The sequence below is a fragment of the Scyliorhinus canicula genome, chromosome 12, assembly GCF_902713615.1.
Source record: "Scyliorhinus canicula chromosome 12, sScyCan1.1, whole genome shotgun sequence".
Taxonomy (NCBI): domain Eukaryota; kingdom Metazoa; phylum Chordata; class Chondrichthyes; order Carcharhiniformes; family Scyliorhinidae; genus Scyliorhinus; species Scyliorhinus canicula.
Window position 1 is genome coordinate 153,448,605 of NC_052157.1, and position 22,719 is coordinate 153,471,323.

The window sequence follows — 22,719 nt, forward strand, 5'->3', positions numbered from 1 at the left end:
CCCAGAAAACTGCAAGGAGGTGCCTCTCACAGGCTGAAAATCCTTGTTCCACTGGGTCTAAGAGTCGGGAGGCATAAGCCACTGGTCTTAGCTGCTCGTGCCGTTCCTGGAGTAACACGGCCGAGAGGGTCAGATCTGTGCTCGCTACCTCTATTGCATCGGGGGAAAGGTGGTCTGGGACTTGTAGCGCGGGTGCTGCGCTAAGGGCTTTCTTTAACTCCTCCACAGCCTCTGTATGCTGCGGAAGCCATTCCCAGGGGGCTCCTTTCTTAAGGAGGTCTGAGAGTGGGGCGGCTTTTGTCGCGAAATCGTCGATGTGGTTCCGACAATAACCAACCAGTCCTAAAAACGACCGGAGGGCTGAAACATTCTGGGGAAGGGGCAATTTGACAATCGAATCAATTCTTTTGAATTCGATCTCGCGTTTGCCGTGCGTGATGACTATACCCAAATACATCACTTTGTTTTCAAAATCTGGGCCTTTCTTGGGTTAACCTTACAGCCAATTGAGGTTAAAAGTTCCAGGAGCTCGGCCAGAAGCGTAATGTGCTCTGCCTTTGTGTCTGTCTGCAGTAGTAGGTCGTCCACATACTGTACCAGACATTCGGGGCGGGAAAATTTTTCTAAACTATTCGCCAGCTGTCGGTGGAAAATGGAGGGGGAATTGTGGAATCCTTGTGGAAGGCATGTCCACGTATACTGTTGCGCTTTGAAAGTGAAGGCAAATTTGTACTGGCAAGCCTTTGCCAATGGGATTGACCAGAAGCCGTTGCTAATGTCCAATACCGTGAAATATTTGGAGTTGAGTCCCTGTTTGAGCATGGTCTCGGGACTTGTTGCTACCGTGGGGGCTACTGCTGGGGTTACTTTATTGAGTTCCCGATAATCAATGGTCAGACGCCATGATCCGTCGGGCTTTCTCACTGGCCAAATAGGGGCATTATTGGTCGAGGCTACTGTTCTAAGCACACCTTGCTCCAATAAGCTACCTATTACCTTCTCTATTTCTCCCTCTGCTTCTAGGGGAAATCTGTATTGTTTCTGTGGTCGGGGGTCAGGTCCGGTAACGTGAATTTGTCCAGTCATTCTGCCACAGTCGTGCCGGTGACTGGCAAATGCTGTCCTATGTTTGTGTAATACTGCCTTTACTTGTCTGTCCGTGTTTAGTGTAGTCAAGTCAAATGAATAGTCTCCTACTGCGCTAATCTGATTAGCGTGGTCTCCTACTGTGAGGGTAGCGGGTGCTCTGTCCGATCTTGCCATTCGCCAGACACACTGGTTAACTGGGTCGAACGACAGGCTATGGGCATTCATGAAATCTATCCCTAGTATGTGTTCTGCTGTCCGGGGAAGATTTACTAATACGACGGGGTGTTTGGTGGAAATGTTCCCTAGCTGGATTGCTACGAGTGCTGTAATGTGTCCCTGCTGCGAGTGTCCTGTGAAACCGCTAAGTGTGATGGTGGAGGTGGTCGGCCACGTGTCTGCCTGTGCCGTGGTGGTGGAATTGATCGTGGTGCGGGACCCTCCTGTATCCCAAAGTAACTCTATGGGCTTCCCTCTAACCTTAGCTGTGACTACCGGTCTTCCGGATTGATCCCAAAGAGTGTCACAGACCCAAGTGGGGGAGCCGGAACACCGGCAGTCCGTCCCGTCCACATTGGTCTGTCCTGACTGTATCCCTATACTATGGATTGGTTTGGCTTTATTCCTATTCAGAGTGCCTGTCTGCTGGCCTCTCTGTGATCTCTGGGGTGCATTACATTCCTTAGCCCAATGTCCTAACTGGCCACAGTTGTAGCATTCCTGCGACTTCTGTGGAGGGCTGTTCTTTCCTTCATTCACCCACGCGGGGTTTTGGTGCGCTCTCACTGCCTGTATGTCCGCTGCAGCCTGAGCTTCTTCTGGGGATTTCACTTTGCCTCTGCCCTGAACTGATTGCTCCCAAGCGCGGGACAATCTTTTCAAGACCCACTTCTCATTCTGGGCCTCTTCTGAGGGGTCATAGCTGTTGCAAGCGCTCTGTCCTGCATCTGTGGCATGGGAAATTATGGTGCGCGTCCATTTAACCATGTTTTCTCGGTTCAAATGGGCTCTGTTTAAATCGCCAAAAACTGCGTTAAAATGGATCCACAGCCTTCCTGCGAATGCTGTGGGGTGCTCGGTTTTCTTCTGTCGGCACTTATTAAGTCCTTCTACTGGGTCACCTCGATTATACCATATGGCATCTAAAATGGAGGTGTGCATTTCCTCTAGGGTGCCTCCGCCAACGTTCTGTGGGTCGGGGAGGGCTGCTACTACCGATTGGTCTAAACTCAGAACCGTGAGTTTAACCTGCTCTCTCTCATCCAGGCCGTACATGGTTGCCTGTTGCTTTACTTTTGCGAAAAATTGGTGGGGGTCTGCGGTGGGGAGAAACGGAGTGATCTTTTCACACGCGTCCCTGAGTTGGGTTACAGTTAAGGGGGTGGTGTAGGTAATATCGGGTGCGCCTTCTGTGGTCGCCTTTCTTTGGGTGGTGACTGGATTCATTGGTGCGGTAACTATCTGATCTGTGGGGGGTTGGCGTGCTTGTCTTTTCTGCTGCGCTGCTGGCGCACATGTTCCCTGAACATAACGCTGCGCTGTCTCACTTAACTCTTTCCAGTTTGGGGCATTCTCCTCATCTAACTGCGTTCCAAAGGTGCTTTGGAACCCATTCTGCACCGAAAGCAGCGATTGCAGCTCCGCAATCTGCTTCCTGCATTTTGCATGGTCTACTGTACTCTGTCTTTGTTCTGTGGTGGCAGCATGGAGTGCTCTTAAAGCTGCTTTAAGGTCAGAGCATTGCCTCTGCAAAGCCTCTACCTGCTTCTCTGATTCTTCTCTTATCAGGACGGCACGTTGCACGTCCTGATAGGCCTTTTCGTACTGGGTCTGGGAACTGCTGAGATGGGCTAGACAAGACTGATGTGCCCTCTTGGCATCATCCACCTCTCTACCTTTCTCTGCCAACTTCCCTCTAAGATCCATATTCTCCTTCTCGATGTCCCTGACATCCACTTTACTCATTCGATTTCTCTCCTCTAATTCTGCCCGGAGCGTCTGAACGACCTCCTCTGTGCCTCGCAATTGTGCCAAACAGGACACGATTGCCATCGGCTTGCGTGCTTTACTAAGGGTCTTCTTATGAATTTGAGAGAGGTTCTCCCACCAAGTATGTCCTATACTTCCGGGACCTATCTCCTCATTCAAACAGAATTCTTTCCAAAGGGGCCATCCCTTTCCTTGCAGATACTTGCGGAGTTCCAGCTCCCACACGGGACACTGACCTACTCGGCTACTGCTGGTCGCTGCGACCACAAATCGTTCTGGATTCATGAGGCGTTCCATTGCCTGCATGGCCATTTTCTCTGACTCACTTTAATTTGGAACAGGGGGTGTTGAGGTTATGTCTCACGAAACGGGTAAGGCTTACGCTATGTTCCGTTCACAAAACTACCGAAAGTTTGTCGCAACAAAAATGCTTTCAGGTTTTCCTTACAACCCTGTTAGTACGCATGCACTAAACACACTTCCGAATTACGTTTATTCGTTTGAACACTTTGAATACTTGTGATTTCTTTCCTTTTTCTTTACCAGATTTTTAATTCAAATTTCAGGGTCCTCGACGGAGTGGGGGTGCCACTTGTAACCGTGTCCCGGCGGAGTCGCCACTAAATGTTGCACGTTTTACTTGAGTGTAATACGCGTTTATTGGAGTGTATTAACACGCCTCCGTTTAAAGGCCGTGTGCTTAACACTGCTATAGCTCTGTATGTGTAATTTCAGCTCGGAGTCGCCAGGTGTCGTATATAAACACCTCACAAGTATCTCAAGGTCAGGTTCAAAGTAATAAAACTATACACCGATCAGTAAGTTCCAACGATCAATATTTATTATACAAATATAATAAATACGCATGCACACGCTAAAGACTAATACCTATTTCTACTATTAAATGACTAAATACTTATCTAAGTGGGAACCAGCAAGGTCAGGGGACAAGGCCTTTGTTCCTTTCTGGGCTGCACCTTCTGTTCGTTATTAATCGAATACTGTATAAGTTCACGTAGCGAGCGTCGTTTTGGGACTTACTGAACGATGTCTGTGTGGAGTCTGCACGTCCTCCCTGTGTGTGCGTGGGTTTCCTCCGGGTGCTCCGGTTTCCTCCCACAGTCCAAAGATGTGCGGGTTAGGTGGATTGGCCATGCTAAATTGCCCGTAGTGTAAGGTTAATGGGGGGATTGTTGGGATACGGGTTACGTGGGTTTAAGTAGGGTGATCATTGCTCGGCACAACATCGAGGGCCGAAGGGTCTGTTCTGTGCTGTACTGTTCTATTCTATTCTATTCTATTCTATTCAACGGCTGGTGATGGAAGACAGGATCAACGGCTGGAGTCAGAGTCAGGATACAACAGCAATGGGGTCAACAGCGGAGCCGGAGCAAAAGCAGCAAGCCGGAGCAAGAACAGCGGAGCCGGAGCAAAACAGACAGAACCATGTGCGGGGTCTATCTTTATAGGGGTCCCCAATGTCCGTGCCTTTTCGGGGCAGGCTTTACCTGCCATGCATCGATTGGATCATTTCCCAATCGATGTCTCACAAATCCCCCAATCTGAGGGTCTCTTCTCAATGGGTGGGGCGGTCTCTAGGGTCTTTTGTGATGGATACTTCTGGTGCCGTTTCGTCTGGGCGTCCACTCAAAGTATCCATTCAAAACCAAATGTTGCTATTGTGTGTGTGCCCAGATCTGGATTGCCTCATTACTATGCAAAGCGTTTTGCTATTTGCACCTTTGGTTGAGATCTTCCACCTGGCCATAAACTAGTTTTGCTACATGCAGAATGCTAATTAGTCTTTGCAGACTGCTTGTCCTGGCTAAACTGCTTTTTCCCTGCAGTCTTAGCAGTTCTCCATTTTGTTAGCCCAGTGTCCATCTTAGGTGGCTACAATTCATTGGTGCGGTAACTATCTGATCTGTGGAGGGGTTGGGGTGCTTGTCTTTTCTGCTGCGCTGCTGGCGCACATGTTCCCTGAACATAACGCTGCGCTGTTTTGCTTAATTCCTTCCAGTCTGGGGCATTCTCTTCATCTAACTGCGTTCCAAAGGTGCTTTGGAACCCATTCTGCACTGAAAGCAGCGATTGCAGCTCCGCAATCTGCTTCCTGCATTTTGCATGGTCTACTGTACTCTGTCTTTGTTCTGTGGTGGCAGCATGGAGTGCTCTTAAAGCTGCCTTTAGGTCAGAGCATTGTCTCTGCAAAGCCTCTACCTGCTTCTCTGATTCTTCTCTTATCAGGACGGCACGTTGCACGTCCTGATAGGCCTTTTCGTACTGGGTCTGGGAACTGCTGAGATGGGCTAGACAAGACTGATGTGCCCTCTTGGCATCATCCACCTCTCTACCTTTATCTGCCAACTTCCCTCTAAGATCCATATTTTCTTTCTCGATGTCCCTGACATCCACTTTACTCATCCGATTTCTCTCTTCTAATTCTGCCCGGAGCGTCTGAACGACCTCCTCTGTGCCTCGCAATTGTGCCAAACAGGACACGATTGCCATCGGCTTGCGTGCTTTACTAAGGGTTTTCTTATGAATTTGAGAGAGGTTCTCCCACCAAGTATGTCCTATACTTCCGGGACCTGTCGTCTCATTCATACAGAACTCGTTCCAAAGGGGCCATCCCTTTCCTTGCAGATACTTGCGGAGTTCCAGCTCCCGCACGGGACACTGACCTACTCGGCTACTGCTGGTCGCTGCGACCACAAACCGTTCTGGATTCATGAGGCGTTCCATTGCCTGCATGGCCATTTTCTCTGACTCACTTAAATTTGGAACAGGGGGTGTTGAGGTTATGTCTCACGAAACGGGTAAGGCTTATGCTATGTTCCGTTCACAAAACTCCCGAAAGTTTGTCGCAACAAAAATGCTTTCAGGTTTTCCTTACAACCCTGTTAGTACGCATGCACTAAACACACTTCCGAATTACGTTTATTCGTTTGAACACCTTGAATACTTGTGATTTCTTTCCTTTTTCTTTACCAGATTTCTAATTCAAATTTCAGGGTCCTCGACGGAGTGGGGGTGCCACTTGTAACCGCGTCCCGTCAGGATGTCGCCACTAAATGTTGCACGTTTTACTTGAGTGTATTACGCGTTTATTGGAGTGTATTAACACGCCTCCGTTTAAAGGCCGTGTGCTTAACACTGCTACAGCTCTGTGTGTGTATTTTCAGCTCGGAGTCGCCAGGTGCCGTATTTAGACACCTCACAAGTATTTCAAGGTCAGGTTCAAAGTAATAAAACTATACACCGATTAGTAAGTTCAAACGATTAATATTTATTATACAAATATAATAAATACGCATGCATACGCTAAAGACTAATACTTATTACTACTATTAAACGACTAAATACTTATCTAAGTAGGAACCAGCAAGGTCAGGGGACAAGGCCTTTGTTCCTTTCTGGTCTGCACCTTCTGTTCACTAATAGTCGAATACTGTATAAGTAATGCCGGGTTCACGTAGCGAGCGTCGTTTTGGCACTTACTGAACGATGGCTGGTGCTCAACGGCTGGTGATGGGAGACAGGATCAACGGCTGGAGTCGGAGTCAGGATACAACAGCAGATCTGGGCCGGAGTCAAAGCAGCAGTCCAAGCCGGAGCACAAAAACAGACAGAACCATGTGCGGGGTCTACCTTTATAGGCCCCCCAATGTCCGTGCCTTTTCGGGGCGGGCCTTTGGGGCCTCACGGTAGCATGGTGGTTAGCATCAATGCTTCACAGCTCCAGGGTCCCAGGTTCGATTCCCGGCTGGGTCACTGTCTGTGTGGAGTCTGCACGTCCTCCCTGTGTGTGCGTGGGTTTCCTCCGGGTGCTCTGGTTTCCTCCCACAGTCCAAAGATGTGCGGGTTAGGTGGATTGGCCATGCTAAATTGCCCGTAGTGTAAGGTTAATGGGGGGATTGTTGGGATACGGGTTACGTGGGTTTAAGTAGGGTGATCGTTGCTCGGCACAACATTGAGGGCCGAAGGGCCTGTTCTGTGCTGTACTGTTCTATGTTCTATGTTTACCTGCCATGTATCGATTGGGCCATTTCCCAATCGATATCTTACAAATCCCCCAATCTGAGGGTTTCTTCTCGATGGGTGGGGCGGTCTCTAGGGTCTTTTGTGATGGATACTTCTGGTGCCGTTTCGTCTGGGCGTCCACTCAAAGTATCCATTCAAACCCAAATGTTGCTATTGTGTGTGCCCAGATCTGGATTGCCTCATTACTATGCAAAGCGTTTTGCTATTTGCACCTTTGGTTGAGATCTTCCACCTGGCCATAAACTAGTTTCGCTACGTGCAGAATGCTAATTAGCCTTTGCAGACTGCTTGTCCTGGCTATGACTGTTTTCTCCCTACAGCCTTAGCAGTTCTCCATTTTGTTAGCCCAGTGTCCATCTTAGGTGGCTACATTCCCTTTTCATTTTTGAACACAATCGAAAACCCCATTGCTTATATGTCACCCTCCACTCACTGGAAATGTAGTCCTGTGTTATGAAGTCCCAAACTCCTCTTGGCTTTTGTTCTCCCTACCCTGACGAGGGTGTATCTTCTTGTGTCCTTTTGAACAAAGCCCTCTTTCACTCAACCTTCTTGAGCATAATGAAATGGACTTCCAGTAGTACGGCATCCTCATGGTGACTCTTTGGTCTTTGACTCCCTGCAAACTTTGTTTCTTCAAATTGATCTGTCCTCACCAGCACTCTGCTTGATCATTAACCCCAAAACAGTCCTGGCACAGCAGTATCTGTTGTGGATGATTGTCTCCAAATCTCTCTGTCCGACTGACTTTTAGAGATTGAGGGCCGAGTCACAGCTCGGCCAGCTGCCTGCCCTTTGTCTTAAGGTATTAAAATGTGCACCTTACTTTCAATTTGATTTTTTGAGGTTGTCTCCATACTACACAGGTTACATGGGCTTGTCTCCAGACAGATTTCATAGGATATTACATCCCCAACCCCAAAGGAGACGGTCTTATAATTTCCAGAGTTTGTAATAAACAGGTAGCAGAGTTTTGGATGGCCTTAAGTTTATAGAGGGTAAAATGTTGCTGACCAACCAGGAGTGTTACAATAGACGAGTCTAAAGGTAACATGGATGAGGTTTTCAGCAGCAGATAGAGTCAGACAGTGCTATGGATGTGGAAACGGATGGTTTTAGTAATGGTGCGGATTTGTGTTGGGAGCTTCTTTTGGGGTCAAACATGACACCAAGGCTGTGCAAAGGCTAGCCCAGCTTCAACAGTTGTCAGGATGTGGACTGGAGAATGGAGTTTGGAGCAAGGGTCAAAGATGAGGATTCGGTATTCCTAACATCCCGTCGTGCGACTCGGCCAATGTTGTCTACCTCATACGCTGCAGGAAAGGATGTCCCGAAGCGTGGTACATTGGCGACACCATGCAGACGCTGCGACAACGAATGAACGGGCATCGCGCGACAATCACCAGGCAGGAATGTTCCCTTCCAGTCGGGGAACACTTCAGCAGTCAAGGGCCTGCAGCCTCTGATCTCCGGGTAAGCGTTCTCCAAGGCAGCCTTCAGGACGCGCGACAACGCAGAATCGCCGAGCAGAAACTTATAGCCAAGTTCCGCACACATGAGTGCGGCCTCAACCGGGATATTGGATTCATGTCGCATTACATTCACCCCCCACCATCTGGCCTGAGCTTGCGAAATCCCACCAACTGTCCTGGCTTGAGAAAATTCACACCTCTTCAACCTGGGGTTACCCCTCTCTCTGGATCTGTAAAGATTTAATTACCTGCAAATGCTCGCATTCTAAGCATTGTCTGGCATCTTTGAATTTGTCTATATATATGTTTCTGGAACATACCTCTTCATTCACCTGAGGAAGGAGCAGTGCTCCGAAAGCTAGTGTTTGAAACAAACCTGTTGGACTTTAAACTGGTGTTGTAAGACTTCTTACTGTAACATTTAAGTGGGAGACATTTCTGCTTATTCAGTATTGGATGTTGGATAAGCAGACTGATCATTTGGAGACAATTAACGGAGGTGGTGGTGAGATCATTTTGGATGTCACCAGCATGCATAATAATCTTTATTAGTGTCACAAGTAGGCTCACATTAACACTGCAATGAAGTTGCTGTGAAAATCCTCTAGGCACCACACTGCGGTGCCTGTTCGGGTACACTGAGGGAGAACTCGGAATGACCAATTCACCATGAGAAAACTGCCGTGTTTTTGGATGTTTGCGGGGAAAGCTTTGTGTATACAATATATTAAAATGCTTGCAGAAGTTAAACCCTGAATATTACTTTTCAGAATGAAGACCAGATATAAGTTAACAAAAATTATTTTAAATGACGTCCCGTGCTTGATGTGTTGTGGAATAATTTGCCTGGCGGGGTAAATGTTCAGAAGTGGCCTTCTAGTTTTGAGTTAGTCGTGGCTCAGTTGGTGTCACCCCCTGCGATGTTTAAACTAAACTCCAGGGATTGGTACAGCACTGCCAGCACTCCACACAGGTGGAGGTTCTTTTCTAAATGAAAAATCCTGTGTTATTTCAAAGCGGAGCCTGGTTCTCCCGGTGCCCTGACCGATTTTTATGCATCCCAAAACCAACATCAGTAAAATAGACAGATTATCTAGTCATTTCCACCGGTGGGAGTTTGCTGTGCATGAATCTGAGTGCTGCACTTTCCAACATATCGACAAGTGACTGCTGTGATGAATTTGTTTTATTTTCAGCGCTTTGGCTTGTCCTGACTCCTTAATGCAAGTCTTGGGTGGCACGGTAGCACAGTGGCTAGCACTATGGCTTCACAGCGCCAGGGTCCCAGGTGTGATTCCCGGCTTGGGTCACTGTCTGTGCAGAGTCTGTACGTTCTCTCATGTCTTGTCTGCGTGGGTTTCCTCCGGGTGCTCCGGTTTCCTCCCACAAGTCCCAAAAGACGTGCTGTTAGGTGAATTGGACATTCTGAATTCTCCCTCTGTGTACCCGAACAAGCGCTGGAATGTGGCGACTAGGGGCTTTTCACAGTAACTTTTTTTAAATAAATGTTTTTTTTATATATATATATATATATACACACATTTAGAGGAGAAGGGCACACCCCAAAATTAAAAAAAATACAATAACATATGAAATGGAATAACTTGTGGGGTATTGTGCACCAGCTCGACAGCGACAGCTCTGTACATCTGGCAAAATTACCCACCCCACATAAGTAGGCGACTGCCTGTGGGGGGGAGGGGACTGGGGGGAGCAAGCACACCTTTGGGTGCCGGGGAGAAAATCACAGTGTGCGATATTTGTCTGTGCTGTGTGCTGCTGTCGCCCGCCCCTCCCGGACGGGTCTCGCTGCCGTCCCACGCTCGCCCCCGCTTCTGCCACTCCTCCCGTCCTCCATCTCCAGTTTCCTCGTTCCCCGCTCCTGGAGATGTCATGCACGTTTTGGCATCCCGTGTCCTGCCTCTGGCTCCCGCTTCCCTGCCCCCCGCCGGCCCTCCTCTTTCCCCCCTCCCCCCTCTACGGTTTGCCTCCTTCTCCCCAGGTTTAGCTGTCTTCCCCCCCCCCCCCCTCCCCTGTGGTTTGCCCCTCCCTCTTCAGGTTTAGTCGTTCCCCCTCCCCCCCACCCCCCTACCTCCCTCCCAGTCCATCTCTCCCCTCCATGCCCTGGCTACCTTCCCCCGACTCCCAACCATTTCCCACTGATTCTTGGCCACCCGGCTATTCTTCCTCTTGTTCTTTGGCCACAAACCGGTCCCGGAACAGTCGCGTGAATGGCTCCCACGTTCTGTGGAAGCCATCGTCTGACCCTCGGATGGCGAATTCGATTTTCTCCATTTGGAGAGATTCCGAGAGGTCGGACAGCCTGTCTGCAGCTCTGGGTGGTGCTGCTGACCGCCAGCCAAACAGGATTCTACGGCGGGCAATCAGGGAGGCAAAGGCAAGGGCGCCCGCCCTCCTCCCCAGGAATAGATCTGGCTGGTCTGAAACCCCGAAGACCGCCACTATCGGACATGGCTCCACCTTCACCCCCACCACTTTGGACATAGCCTCGAAGAAGGCTGTCCAGTACTCCACAAGTCTGGGGCAAGACCAGAACATGTGGGCGTGGTTGGCCGGGACTCTTTGGGACAGTTCACATCTGTCCTCCACCTCCGGGAAGAACCTACTCATTCGGGTTCTTGTTAAGTGGGCTCTATGTACCACTTTTAGTTGCGTCAGGCTGAGCCTTGCGCACGTGGCGTGGAGTTGACCCTATGCAGTGCTTCGCTCCAGAGTCCCCACCCTATCTCAATCCCCAGGTCCTCCTCCCATTTCTTCCTTGTTGTGTCCAGTATGGTGTTTTTTGTAGGACCTTCTTTGGGATCCTAGCATTTTTCCCCCCCCCCCCCCCCCCATACGAATGCCATGATTAGTTTGTCCAGCGCTTTGAAAAAGGCCTTGGGGATGTAGATCGGATTGGATCTAAACAGGAAGAGGAACCTGGGCAGTACATTGATTTTGATCGTCTGGACTCTCCCCGCGAGGGAGAGTGGGAGTGTGTTCCATCTTTGCAGGTCCTTTTTTACTTCCTCCGTCAGACTGGTGAGGTTCCATTTGTGGATCCCTTTCCAGTCATGGGCAGACTTCTAGCCTTTTGGCTAGGATTTTGGACAGTATTTTGGCGTCTGCGTTCAGCAGTGAGATAGGTCTGTATGACCCACATACCGTTGGGTCTTTGTCTTTCTTAGGTATCAGCGAGATTGAGATTTTCACAGTAACTTAATTGCAGTGTAAATGTAAGCCTACTTGTGACAATAAAGATTATTAATATTATATTGATTCTGCTTTGACGTCTTTTACATTATTAAAGTCTAGTTGTACTGTGCCCTTTTGACAGGATTAATTGATGAAGTTGAACTTGGAGCCCAGGCGATCATATTTCAAGTTATATCAGCAGCGGAATTTGTGTCGGGCTTGTTTGAACGGCAGCCCCTTTAGTGCTGCCCCCCCCCCCCCCCCCCCAAAAACACCCTTGCGGGTGTACTGGGAAGATCTCGCTTTTGCTCATGTTGAGTTTGTAGCCCGAGAAGGCTCCAAGCTCTTTCAGGAGCGCAATGATTCCGCCCATGCTGCTCTGTGGGTCCAAGATGTAGAGGAGCAGGTCATCTGCATAGAGTGAGACTCTGTGCTCTCTGCCTCCCCTTCGGATCCCCCTCCAATTTTTTGCTGCCCTGAGCACGATTGCTAGCGGTTTGATTGCTAGTGCGAACAGCAGTGGGGACAGTGGGCATCCTTGTCTGGTGCCCCTGTGCAGCTGGAAGTATTGGGAGTTGGTATTGTTGGTCCGTACGCTCGCCATGGGAGCGTTGTATAGGAGCTTTACCCAAGCGGTGAACCCTGTTCCAAGCCCAAACCGCTCCAGTACCCCTCTGAGATATTTCCATTCGACTCTGTCGAAGGCCTTTTCTGCGTCCAGGGAGACAATCACCTCTTGTGTTCTCTCCCCGGAGGGGGTCATTATCACATTCAGCAGGCGCCTGATGTTCGAGGTAAGCTGTCTACCTTTGAAGAAGCCCGTCTGGTCCTCTGTGACCACCTCGGGTGCACAGACTTCTAGCCTTTTGGCTAGGATTTTGGCCAGTATTTTGGCGTCTGCGTTCAGCAGTGAGATAGGTCTGTATGACCTACATTCCGTTGGGTCTTTGTCTTTCTTAGGTATCAGCGAGATTGAGATTTTCCCAGTAACTTAATTGCAGTGTAAATGTAAGCCTACTGGTAACAATAAAGATTATTAATATTATATTGATTCTGCTTTGACGTCTTTTACATTATTAAAGTCTAGTTGTACTGTGCCCTTTTGACAGGATTAATTGATGAAGTTGAACTTGGAGCCCAGGCGATCATATTTCAAGTTGTATCAACAGCGTATATGGTAAGGCTGACAGTGTATTGGGTAAGGTTGGCATTTCATTGAGATTGCACACCATTAGCTTACTCGCGTCTTACAAACTGGAAACTGTGATTCAAGGAAAAATGTAGAACGGTGTAGCTTGTTCCCCTCCCAAAAAAATGTTGATGCTACTTGTAATGATATGTATATAGATGCGTCATGTGAACGGTAATTCAAACCCTAGAGGGCACCACCAGTTCCCAGTATAAATATCAGACCTCAGGGAATCTTGGCTAGTTAGCAAACGAGAAGTATTGATCACAGCACGAGGAATGTTTAGATTAGAAGGAGCCAGCATGAGGTCATCATTAGTTCATACAAGATAATAGATTACTGTTTAAGAGATTCAACCTTCCTTTATTAGTAGTTATAGCTCTGTCGTGTGTGTGAACTTCATTAAAATTAATCGCGATTCAATAAATTAGGTTTGCTTCAATCTAAAGATTGCTGGTTATCATCAACTCATCCGACCGTTCTGGGTCACAAGACGTATTACCACAAAGTATAATGTAACAGTACTTTCGTCAGCAAAACCTCTTGGAGCACACCCTGAATTCCATTTTCTTTCCATTTATTAGTGTGGACTGAGTGGTCGCGTGGTGTTGGGAGTTATCCCCGGGAGCGCGGGCAGAGCATAAGTGTTGAAGTGGCTGCTAAGCTAGTGAATACTACTCTTCATTATAAGCCCTGGTTGCTTGTGATTCGGGAACCCAACACGTTTACAATTAGGATCATCAGTTTATTAAAACAAATTATGCCAAATTGGCCATGCAGCACGTAACAGATTATTCCGCGTTGCTGGGATCATAGGGTCCCTACAATGCAGGAGGCTATTCGGCCCATCGAGTCTGCCCTTTGAACGGCCACCCTACCTAGGTCCAAACCACCATCCCATTCCTGCAACCCCACCCTAAGGGGCAATTTAGCATGGCTGATCCACCTAACCTGCACATCTTTGGGAGGAAACTGGATCTCCCGGAGGAAACCCAGGCAGACACTGGGAGAACGTGCAAACTCCACGCAGTCACCCAAGGTTAGAATCGACTCCGGGTCCCTGGCGTTGTGAGGCAGCAGTGCTAACCACCGTGCCATCCCAGGAGTCACCTGGTACCTTCACTGTTTCTCGCCCTGAACACTTGTGAAATACACATGCTCCTTCTTATTCAAGCTCGACAAAAGCAGTCATCAGTACCCCATTTTGTTTTGCCCATCGTATAAATGTTGACTGAATTGGGATATTAATCCATGACTCCGACAAAGTAGATCGGAAGCAGATTAAATAACCACCGGTAGGGAATTCTAATCTGGGTCCTTTATGGTGCAGTAAGACACGCTAGGCCATACGTTTATATCATATGCTAGAATCATACAGTACAGAAGAGGCCCGTCGGCCCATCAAACCTGCACAGACAAAAAAAACTAATCCCACTTCACAGCACTTGGCCAGTAGCCTTGAATACCAGTGGAGCAAACGCTAGATATGACGAGAAGGAATAATATGGAGAAAATGGAAATCATCAAAAAATATGATCATAATGTTGTTGTTCTTCCCCTGCAGATTCCTCTGGGATTTAGCATAGCTGTCGGTATTTCTGTGGGGAATGCTTTGGGTGCTGGAGACCCACAGCAAGCTAAAACCTATGCCAAAGTTGGTCTGTGTTGTGCTGGTGAGTTTACAGTTAATTACATTGGCGATGAGTTACTTGCCTGCAAGAGAATCGGACATGTACTTCAAAAAGAAAGCCAATTGCAGGGCTATGGGGAGGGGGAATTATTGGGTGCTCCTTCAAAGAGCTGGCATGGATACTGTCGGCTGAATGGCCTCCTTTCAAATCATGCCATCGATTTCCTGAATTCTTACTCAATTCGTCAATGGTTGTGTGCAGTTCTATGAATGTTGCACCCCTCGTTTTGATCCGTCGTTATAAGGGCCGTAGAGTTGTCATTTTAATTGCGGGATGCAGGACGCAAAAAGTCGAGCTCAGCCTTATTTGGAACGACGTACTTGCATACACGGACACATCCAGTTGGGTTTGCTGGATAGTGATCCGGAGCAATAATTCTGACTGGTATAGATATTCCTCATCCAATTAAACTGTTTCTTTTTTAAAAAGTGCCATGGAAAATGAGAATTCCCCATTGCCTCCAAGTTCGGAAACAGCTGAGCTGCAGTTTTGCGAATTTTCTGGAGCCTTGGATTATAGATTATAATTTTTGAATATCTTGCATCCTTTATTTTTGGTCAGTCATTTCCTGTGGGTTTACTTTGGCAGGGTGCTGTGCTTTGGTGATCTCCATTTTACTGGCAGCCATAAAGGATGTGGTGGGCTATATCTTCACCACTGACAAGTTAGTAAAAGCAAAATGTTACAAACTTTAAAAACTCACCTGTGTGCACGTCACAAAAAGTAATTTACAAATATCTCCGTGCCTGACACCCGTCTCTTCCTTTTCCCTTAGAGAAATTATTCGATTGGTTGCACGGATAGATCCATTGATTGCTTCTTTCCACTTTTTTGATGCTATGACTGTGAGTATTTCTTTGTAAATACTTCAAACTAGAAGTTGAGTTCATCATTTATCAAGAATATAAACATTGTTTGCATACCGGTATTTGTCCAGTTTGTAAACTGTTAACAATTAGAATGCGAGAGCTGACACAAAACGAGACTATCCACGACGACTCCTCACTCAGACTCCTCGAGGTTGCAGTGTCATGTGGTGTAGTTCTACTGCCACCTGCTGGTTGGAGGTCCAATATATTAACATACGGAATTGCTTCCGCATATCATTACAGAAGGGTTAGATTATGAAGACTGCTTGCACTGACTAAGCTTCCACATTGAAGGTGGGGGCGATCAGAATGTGGTACTTAAGATAATCAAAGGTGTTGGATGGTCAGATCGCGAGCCAGTCCAGAGCAAGTGGCTTGGCACAATGTAGTGGATACCTGGGCCTCTGTCACCAAAAAAACTGTTGAGTCAATTGAAAGTTTCCAAACTGGGATTGGTAGCTTTTTTTTGTTAGGTATTAAGGGTATGCAACCAAAGCAGTAGATGGATTTAAGATACAGAACAGATATAATCAAATTGAATGGTGTAATGGATCGAGACTGAACAGCTTCCTCATGTTCCTTTCACGTTGATCAGAGCAATCCAGCAGGACGTTAAACATTACGGCGGTTTTCCCCCATGGCAGATTTACTGAAGGAGAATATCACATGATTAAAGGGATGATCCTTTGAAACTTGAGATGAGGGGGAATTTCTTCAGCCAGAGGGTGGTGAATCTGTGGAACTCTTTGCCGCATAAGGCTGTGGAGGCCAAATCACTGGGTGTCTTTAAGACCGAGATAGATTGGTTCCTGATTCATAAGGGGATCGGGGGTTATGGGGAGAAGGCAGGAGAATGGGGATGAGAAAAATATCAGCCGCGATTGAATGGCGGAGCAGACTCGATGGGCCGAGTGGCCTAATTCTGCTCCTATGTCTTACGGTCTTGTACAAGCTTCCCCTTCAATGCCTTGCCCAATTCTCAACTATTCTTCAAGTCACTTGGTAGTTCAGTACTTGAATATTGCTGAAAAGAGAGACGTGTCGCTCAAGCTTTCCGTCTCGCACTTATCAGGGCAAACCACAAGAATGCCAAATATCAAACTATCGCAACAGTTTATACTGCAGGTGAAAAGGGAGTGCTGATTTGTGGGCTTGGAGTAGACATGCAAACCCATCAGAACCCCTTCTGCCCTGAGGCAACAATTGCTGTGATCAATTGAAATTTGGCCTTTTTGGGTTTGTCCGTGGTTGAGGGGCAAGATGAACAGCTTCGGCAACATGCCTCTTTTCAGCAATATTCAGTCACGGGGCTTTAGACTGCTTGTCATCAGCCTGTTCATCCAGCTAAGTTCAAATTTAAACCTGTTCTCCCCCCCCCCCCCCCCCCCCGCAACCACCACAACAATGTCCATGCTTTCATCCCTTCTGCCAGCACTGTATGCTTACATGGAATGTGAACCAAGGAGTGTTGAAACCAATTGTGGCACACCTAACCTGGCAGAGATCAGCTCCCTCAATACTGACCCAGATGCCAAACTTTAGAAACCCTCTCACCCTGTGCCCTTCAACATGTGAAGGCATTAGGCTATTTTGAGTTTTTTTTTAGTGCTCCTGGATTCGGCTGTATTCATCTTTTTACTTACATTTGACTTTAATCTTTACGAGTATCCCAAGTAGGCTTACCTTAACACTGCAATGAAGTTATTGTTGCAACCGCTGGAACTATTGTACAAATAACTACAAAAGTTGAATCTGCGTTTGATCCGTTATTCATGATTTCAACATTTTTGTTCCCCTGCTCCATTCGATATGAACTGCAGACCTGGTAGCATGTACCTTGAGCTTTTGCCCCTGGTCGATTACTTGTGATCTCCTCCAGAGTGAGGTGTGGTCCCCTTGGGAGTGAGGTCTTGCTGTTATATTGCTGCCACGTTTCGATCTGCCTCTGGCATGTTTTGCGGTGCATACTCTGGCAAAGTCGGGTATGGGGTGGCACATAAGGGGCAGGATTCTCCGTCCCGCCAGCCGCCTTTTCTGGGCCGGCACAAACCCGCCGGCAGTGGGATTCTCAGTCCCGGCAGCCGGCCAATGGGGTTTCCCATTGTGGCCACCCCCCAGCCCGCCGGCAAAGTGGAGGATCCCGTCGACGGAGAAACCCACCCCACCGCTCCCAAAAGGTGTCCATGCCAGAGAAGTTGGAACAATCAACCCTGCGGGACAACTTGATTCGTCCGTTCGCGTAGCTTATTTTCAGATTTTGTCCTGATGCATCCAAAACAAACACCCATCCATTTGTTCGTTTCTTACTTTGGTTCTTCTGTCCAGTTCTTGCGAGTCATTTGAGTCGTATTTCAACATTGCCAAGCCATATGGTGAGGTTTGAGACTTGTGCTAGTTTTTTTTACATCCAGGAGAAAGAGTTACTTCAGAAGCTGACAAGTTTTAAGTGAGTCTTTGGCAGTCAGGAGAACCATCTCCGTTTGAGAATTTCACCCATGGAGGTGAATTGTGTCACATGTTCCTGGATAATCTTTCATTAAGATAACCGGGACAATATCACATTCTAATGTTTGTACATTTTACTGTCCCAGCTAACCTGGGAGATCAAGGCAAGCTTCGGTCAACAAATTCACCAGGTTTCAATGTGGGTTGGGAGCCAAGGCCACAATTGTGAAATGAAAATCGCTTATTGTCACGAGTAGGCTTCAAATGAAGTTACTGTGAAAAGCCCCTAGTCGCCACATTCCGGCGCCTGTCCGGGGAGGCCGGTACGGGAATTGAACCGTGCTGCTGGCCTACCTTGGTCTGCTTTCAAAGCCAGCGATTTAGCCCAGTGAGCTAAACCAGCCCCTAGAAGTCCAGATCTGTTGCCAGGTCATGGCTGAGACAGGGCTTGGCATCCAACATTATCTGCTGGCAAGATTGAGGTGGGGGCAAGAACAGCACCTCGGCATATTAAACTCAAAAGACTTGCTAAATTTTCCGTCGATATGAATTTGGCAGTTTGTGCGGATGCAAGGTTCTCCGATTTAGTTAGAAAATTCTGGTCGGGGGAGGTTGTAACAGGAGCACTGTAGAAAATTGAATTATGTTGCTAATGTATTTCACTTCTCTGCTCTGCAGTGTCTGAGTAGTGGAGTGGTAATCGGTTCTGGGAAACAGAAAATAGGAGCGATTGTCAATCTAATGGTGTTCTACGCAATTGGCTATCCCGTTGGAATATCGCTGATGTTTGCAGCAAAACTTGGCATCTTGGGTAGGATTTTATTTGGAATATACCGTAATTTTATTTTGTCTGACCGCTAGCTTTTTATTTCTGTAAACTAACTATTTTTCGGAGAATCTCAGTTGGGCAACTGTCTGATTAACGTGGCAGGATTTCTTTGTGGGGGAGATTTCTCGCTCCCGGCGATGATCTTGCGTGTGCTTCCATTCAGGTTGATGATCTGAATTCTGGACTTTTTGATGAGAGGTCATCGACCTGAAACGTTAACCTCTCCCCGGTCTGCGCTGCGTATTTCCTGCTCATTCGACGGAAATTGAGATTCCAGCACCGGCAGTGATTTGTCTTTGGATGCTTTTGGCACCTGCCGAGGATCGAAGACCCTGTCAACACTCTGGATGCATTTTCAGCCAACACCCCACAAGCCCAAACTCCATGTGGTATATTTTACAGTGGCGGAAGCGGGCCGCCATTAGCTTGGAGCAGGATCATCCGGTTTTGAGTACCCCGCTTCCTGCGCGGCGGCGGCGGTGGTGTGGTGAGGGGGGGGGGGTTTGCCACCGGCAGGATCGGAAAGTCCGGTGGGAAGGGCTGGAAAATTTCAACCTCTGCCCCAAGGCTTGCACAGCAAGGTGCCAGAGAGCGGCTGGCACTTGTGGCTATGATACTGGAATAGGAACCTAAAGGTAGAGAGTAGTAATAACACATAGGAAAAGACTATTTGCACTTACTCTCGTCCCCCCCCCCCCCCCCCCCCCCCCCCCCCCACGGTCCCTCCCCACTGCCCAGAATGAATATCAAAGTGTCCTTTGTAGCCATCTGGGATGGCCACTTGCAACCAGGAACAGAGAAACACGCCTGGCGGGTAAAATGGACAAAGCACGACTCAGGCAGGCTCAGAGCCTGAAATGTGTATTTGCAGCAAGGAGTCCAGGCGGTATCGAAACTCCGACCAATTAGCATTTGATGGCCCACCTTCACCAAAACAAAAGGAGTGGGTACTCGAGCGACCGGTACAGTCCCAGACATTTTGGCGGCACTCCCTGTTCTAGGGAAGCGTAAACAACGGGGTCAGTGACCGCTTGGGACACGCCCAGCCATCCAGATTCCTGCCCACTTAATGGTTAGGAATCGAACAGAGTGATCAGGGATCACCCAATTAGTGGAGTCCAAACTGAAGGACCGCCCAAAAGAGTGCAAAAAAACCCCAAGCATAAGAAGAGAATCTGCCATGTGTTCATCCTCTCTTGGACCTGGCGCCCTTGTTACGACCATTTCCAAGTGCAGCAACACCAGAAGCAAGTCCAAGTTCAACGCCCGCTACCAGATGGATGAGCCCAACTGAGCAGCAGTTACATCTCCAGACCCGATAGATCCAGAATCGAACAACGGCCACTGTTCCTCTGACCTAAGCCGGGTGCTTGAAGTTAAGTACAGGTTGTTTTAGTTGATAGGTATAATTAACGAGTAGTGTTTATGTTGCATTACTAATTGTGTGTAAATAAAGTACCCTTCACCTTGAACTAACTAATTGGTGTTTGGCTCTTTGATCGATAGCCGGTTGAACCTTGTGGTGGTATCATTTGATACCTGGCGACTCTGAGTATTAGAATATAGATACCAAAAGAAAAGGAGGGCAAACCGACTGATTGGCGTAATTAGAGCAGAGCCAGGAGAAAAGGCAACACCTTCTTCACTTAGCCTTACTGTCATTTGCAGGAGCTTCAATGCCAGGAGCATCCGGAATAAGGTGGGTGAGCTTGCAGCATGGGTTGGTACCAGGGATCTCGATGTTGTGGCGATTTCGGAGACATGGGTAGAGCAGGGACCGGAATGGTTGTTGCAGGTTCCAGGATTTAGATGTTTCTGTAAGAACAGAGAAGATGGTAAAAGAGGGGGGGGGTGGCATTGTTAATCAAGGAAAGTATTACGGCGGTAGAAAGGACGTTTGAGGACTCGTCTACTGAGGTAGTATGGACCGAGGTTAGGAACAGGAGAGGAGAGGTGTTGTCTATAGACCTCCGAATAGTTTATTCGTGAACCGTGGTTTACTAAGGAAGTTGAAGCACTTGTCAAGAGGAAGAAGGCTTATGTTAGGATGAGACATGAAGGCTCAGTTAGGGCACTTGAGAGTTACAAGTTAGCCAGGAAGGACCGAAAGGGAGAGTTAAGAAGAGCGAGGAGAGGACACGAAAAGTCGTTGGCGGATAGGATCAAGGAAAACCCTAAGGCTTTCTATAGGTATATCAGGAACAAAAGAATGACTAGAGTAAGATTAGGGCCAATCAAGGATAGTAGTGGAAAGTTGTGTGTGGAATCAGAGGAGATAGGGGAAGCGTTAAATGGATATTTTTCATTAGTGTTTACACTGGAGAAAGATAATTTTTTCGAGGAGAATACTCGGGTTCGGTCGACCAGGCTAGATGGAATTGAGGTTCACAAGGAGGAGGTGTTAGCAATTTTGGAAAGTGTAAAAATAGATAAGTCCCCTGGGCCAGATGGGATTTATCCCAGGATTCTCTGGGAAGCCAGGGAGGAGATTGCAGAGCCTTTGTCCTTGATCTTTATGTCGTCTTTGTCGACAGGAATAGTGCCGGAAGACTGGAGGATAGCAAATGTTGTCCCCTTGTTCAAGAAGGGGAGTAGAGACAACCCTGGTAATTATAGATCTGTGAGCCTTACTTCAGTTGTGGGTAAAATGTTGGAAAAGGTTATAAGAGATAGGGTTTATAATCATCTTGAAAAGAACAAGTTGATTAGCGATAGTCAACACGGTTTTGTGAAGGGTAGGTCATGCCTCACAAACCTTTATTGAGTTTTTTGAGAAGGTGACCAAACAGGTGGATGAGGGTAAAGCGGTTGATGTGGTGTATATGGATTTCAGTAAGGCGTTTGATAAGGTTCCACACGGTAGGCTATTGCAGAAAATAAAGAAGTATGGGATTGAAGGTGATTTAGCGGTTTGGATCAGTAATTGGCTAGCTGAAAGAAGACAGAGGGTGGTGGTTGATGGCAAATGTTCATCCTGGAGTTCAGTTACTAGTGGTGTACCGCAAGGATCTGTTTTGGGGCCACTGCTGTTTGTCATTTTTATAAATGACCTGGAAGAGGGTGTAGAAGGATGGGTTAGTAAATTTGCAGATGACACGAAGGTCGGTGGAGTTGTGGATAGTGCTGAAGGATGTTATAGGATACAGAGGGATATAGATACGCTGCAGAGCTGGGCTGAGAGGTGGCAGATGGAGTTTAATGCGGAAAAGTGTGAGGTGGTTCACTTTGGAAGGAGTAACAGGAATGCAGAGTACTGGGCTAATGGCAAGATTCTTGGTAGTGTAGATGAACAGAGAGATCTCGGCATCCAGGTACATAAATCCCTGAAAGTTGCCACCTAGGTTAATAGGGCTGTTAAGAAGGCATATGGTGTGCTAGCCTTTATCAGTAGGGGGATTGAGTTTCGAAGCCACAAGATCATGCTGCAGCTGTACATAACTCTGGTGCGGCCGCTCCTGGAGTACTGCGTCACCACATTATAGGAAGGATGTGGAAGCTTTGGAAAGGGTTCAGAGGAGATTTACTAGGATGTTGCCTGGTATGGAGGGAAAGTCTTACGAGGAAAGGCTCAGGGACTTGAGGTTGTTTTCATTAGAGAGGAGAAGGCTGAGAGGTGACTTAATAGAGACATATAAGATAGTCAGAGGGTTAGATAGGGTGGACAGTGAGAGTCCCTTTCCTCGGATGGTGATGACCAACACGAGGGGACATAGCTTTAAATTGAGGGGTGGTAGATATAGGACGGATGTCAGAGGCAGTTTCTTTACTCAGAGAGTAGTAGGGGTGTGGAACGCCCTGCCTTCAACAGTAGTAGGCTCGCCAACTTTAAGGGCATTTAAGTGGTCGCTGGATAGACATATGGATGAAAATGGAATAGTGTAGATCAGATAGGCTTCAGATGGTTTCACAG

At 47.7% G+C, this 22,719-nt stretch overlaps 1 protein-coding gene across 4 annotated transcripts in view; it reads left to right on the forward strand.

Moving 5' to 3' along the window:
- The window catches only part of LOC119975076 (multidrug and toxin extrusion protein 1-like), a 66,399-nt gene that overhangs the window by 35,567 nt on the left and 8,113 nt on the right, over positions 1–22,719 (forward strand). For 2 of the 4 annotated variants that reach the window (XM_038814580.1, XM_038814583.1), the window contains exons 10-14: positions 12,896–12,963; positions 14,540–14,648; positions 15,255–15,330; positions 15,442–15,511; positions 18,659–18,791. In XM_038814580.1, the coding sequence (XP_038670508.1) occupies positions 12,896–12,963; positions 14,540–14,648; positions 15,255–15,330; positions 15,442–15,511; positions 18,659–18,791 (456 nt within the window). The remainder of the gene's footprint in view (positions 1–12,895; positions 12,964–14,539; positions 14,649–15,254; positions 15,331–15,441; positions 15,512–18,658; positions 18,792–22,719) is intronic. The other 2 variants (XM_038814584.1, XM_038814581.1) reach the window with 1 other exon arrangement.